The sequence below is a fragment of the Egretta garzetta genome, unplaced genomic scaffold (genome assembly GCF_000687185.1).
Source record: "Egretta garzetta isolate BGI_Z169 unplaced genomic scaffold, ASM68718v1 scaffold268, whole genome shotgun sequence".
In the NCBI taxonomy this organism is placed as follows: domain Eukaryota; kingdom Metazoa; phylum Chordata; class Aves; order Pelecaniformes; family Ardeidae; genus Egretta; species Egretta garzetta.
In genome coordinates this window covers 2,703,835-2,706,815 of record NW_009260600.1, presented here as the reverse complement: position 1 = coordinate 2,706,815, position 2,981 = coordinate 2,703,835, and the positions used below count along the sequence as shown (strand labels likewise).

The 2,981-nt window shown below is 44.9% G+C and overlaps 1 protein-coding gene across 1 annotated transcript; it reads left to right on the top strand.

Moving 5' to 3' along the window:
• The first annotated feature begins 6 nt into the window (after nt 1–6).
• Nucleotides 7–2,693, top strand: PELO (pelota mRNA surveillance and ribosome rescue factor). The gene is made up of 2 exons (XM_009644801.2): nt 7–748; nt 1,907–2,693. The coding sequence occupies exons 1-2, from the start codon at nt 23–25 to the stop codon at nt 2,336–2,338; spliced, it is 1,158 nt and encodes a 385-aa protein (XP_009643096.1). The 5' UTR covers nt 7–22; the 3' UTR covers nt 2,339–2,693.
• The last annotated feature ends 288 nt before the right edge of the window (nt 2,694–2,981 follow it).

The window sequence follows — 2,981 nt, the reverse complement described above, 5'->3', positions numbered from 1 at the left end:
GGCGGCGCAAGGAGTCGCCAGGATGCTGCTGGTGAGGAAGGACCTGGAGAAGGATAATGCGGGGCAGGTCACGCTGATCCCCGAGGAGCCCGAGGACATGTGGCACACCTACAACCTGCTGCAGGTGGGTGACAGCCTGCGGGCCTCCACCATCCGGAAGGTGCAGACCGAGTCGGCCACGGGCAGCGTGGGCAGCAACCGCATCCGCACCACCCTCACCCTCTGCGTGGAGGCCATCGACTTTGACTCACAGGCCTGCCAGCTGCGGGTCAAGGGCACGAACATCCAAGAGAATGAGTATGTCAAGATGGGGGCCTACCACACCATCGAGCTGGAGCCCAACCGGCAGTTCACGCTGGCAAAGAAGCAGTGGGACAGCGTGGTGCTGGAGCGCATCGAGCAGGCCTGTGACCCAGCCTGGAGCGCTGATGTGGCAGCCGTGGTCATGCAGGAAGGGTTGGCTCACGTCTGCCTGGTCACTCCAAGCATGACACTTACCCGTGCCAAGGTGGAGGTGAACATCCCCCGCAAGCGGAAAGGGAACTGCAGTCAGCATGACCGGGCCTTGGAGAGGTTCTACGAGCAGGTGGTGCAAGCCATCCAGCGGCATATCAACTTTGAGGTGGTGAAGTGTGTGCTGGTGGCTAGCCCGGGCTTCGTTCGGGAGCAATTTTGTGACTACATGTTCCAGCAGGCGGTCAAGACTGACAACAAGCTTCTGCTGGAGAACAGGTCCAAGTTCCTACAGGTAAGGAGCTAAACAGTCTCAGAGTGTGTAAAAAGAGGCTTAAGAGCTGCCTGTGACAATAGAAGATAATTGCAAGGGTGATGGGAAATAACTCAGTTATTAGACAAAATAAATTTGTCTGAGCGTCACAAGGAAATTATGCCTCCCAAACTATAAGGTAGTTATGCAGGATACAAGGCTGGTTCTTTTCTAGGATAACTTAATGTGGAGTAGAGAAAGTATTAAATATTTCAAACTCCCTATAACGGCATATTTAACCTTCAATTAAGATTGAAGTCCACGTTGGAAAATATTTTAGTGTTAATCTGTCATACGTGCATGTTTAATAACAGCTTTCTGAAGCTTTTTAAAGAAGAAAAAAAAGTACCTAGATGTGATACATTTTAGTTAATTGTACGGTTAGTTTTTTACTATATATTTAAAGGCTATGCAGGCCATAGCATTTTTTCGCGTTCCTTAGTTGTCGCATTGAGTGGGTGGGGTTTTTTGCCTTTCACTGAACTAGGCAAACTCAGAGCCTAAAATAAGTTTTCACAGGGATACTTGTATCCTTTTTTAATTGGAGTACGCCTCTAATCTATGCTTTCAAAAGGCTGGGGATGCAGAACGCAGAGAAGTGTGTCCAGGTACTTAATGGTCACAGTGTTTAGGAGACAAATTGCACCAAGAAGCCTGCTTTTGCTTTTGTAGCAGTGATGTGTAAAGTTTCAATGTACTTCACAGCATTGCAAGCATAGTAGCTCTGCAGTTATGCAAAACTTGATGCTTTTTGCGCTTATGTGTTTGCAGTCTTAAGAGGTCTTCCTCTTCTGGAATGCTCTAAAAGAAAGAGGCTTAAGTCTTAGTTTCTCAGTAGTTGCAAGTGGCCTTACCTTGAGGACTGTCTGCAACAGCTTGTGTGTTTAACCCAGTCTTTGAATAAGAGAAACAGCTTTCCTGCACTTTTTAAAATACAGCTTAAGGGATTTGGTATAGGCTTTGGGTTGTAGGAGAGATCCTTTAAGAAAAGAATCATGTACGTCTCAAGAAAGAGGTAACTTCCTTGAACAATTATCAAGGTATTATGTATAGTGGAAGCTGTTTTGTGATTGACTGTTTAAGAAAATCGTCCTTTTTATTTAAAAAAACCCAGACCTTTGACTTTTTTTTTCACTCTAGGTCCACTCTTCCTCGGGACATAAGTATGCACTGAAGGAAGCCCTCTGCGACCCAGCTGTAACTAGCCGTCTCTCTGACACTAAGGCAGCTGGTGAGGTCAAAGCCTTAGATGACTTCTATAAAATGCTGCAGCATGAGCCTGACCGGGCTTTTTATGGTCTAAAACATGTGGAGAAGGCTAATGAAGCCATGGCCATCGATACCTTGCTGATCAGTGATGAGCTTTTCCGACACCAGGATGTGGCTACACGTGCCCGATATGTTAAATTGGTAGATAGCGTACGGGAGAACATGGGCACAGTACGCATTTTCTCCAGCCTTCATGTGTCTGGAGAGCAGCTTGGCCAGCTGACAGGGGTCGCAGCTATCCTGCGCTTCCCTGTTGCTGAGCTCTCAGACCAGGAAGATGAATCTAGCTCTGAAGAGGATTGATAACAGTGACTTCATTCCACACTTTCTTTTCCAAGTCATGTTGAAATGACATTAAAGGTCCTCCCTTCCTAAATACTGTGTGCACATGTGCCATGACAAGTAATTTAAGTTTTTGATAGTATTTCATATGGTATATAGCTCTGCTCAGCACACTAATGGGTATCTGTTCTATAGTAATGATTATTGGTGTACTGTGTATGGGAGCTGACTGGTTTTGCAAGTTACACCCTGGACCTCCAGCAGTACAAGAAATTAATCTGACTCCCCAAAGCTGCTCATTCTGTGTGTTAAGGCAGACTGGCAGCTTAAGTGTTTTGGAATGTGTATGAAAAGATAATAAACTAAGAGGGAAAAAGTATGTCAAACTGTCTATTTCTGTTTAAATGCTTGAAAACAGTATTGCAAGATAAATATAAAACTTGAAGACCTGTAAAACCTGTGCTTGACCTTATTAGGAACTCGCCATTCTTCTTAAGATGTTGCAAAAGAGTGGAATCAACATCATGTTAGGGGTTTTTTTGGTGTTAGGAGTCTAACCACTTAAATATTTATCTGAAGCACTCGAAGCAATCTTTCAGAAACCAGACCCTTTAAATTAACCATTTCCTCTCTACTATACGATAGTAGATTCAAGACAAATTGT

Coding starts and splice junctions, on each gene's coding strand:
- PELO (XM_009644801.2), top strand. CDS start 23: ATGCTGCTGGTGAGGAAGGACCTGGAGAAGGATAATGCGGGGCAGGTC. Junction 749..1,906: donor ACAGGTCCAAGTTCCTACAG/GTAAGGAGCTAA, acceptor TTTTCACTCTAG/GTCCACTCTTCCTCGGGACA.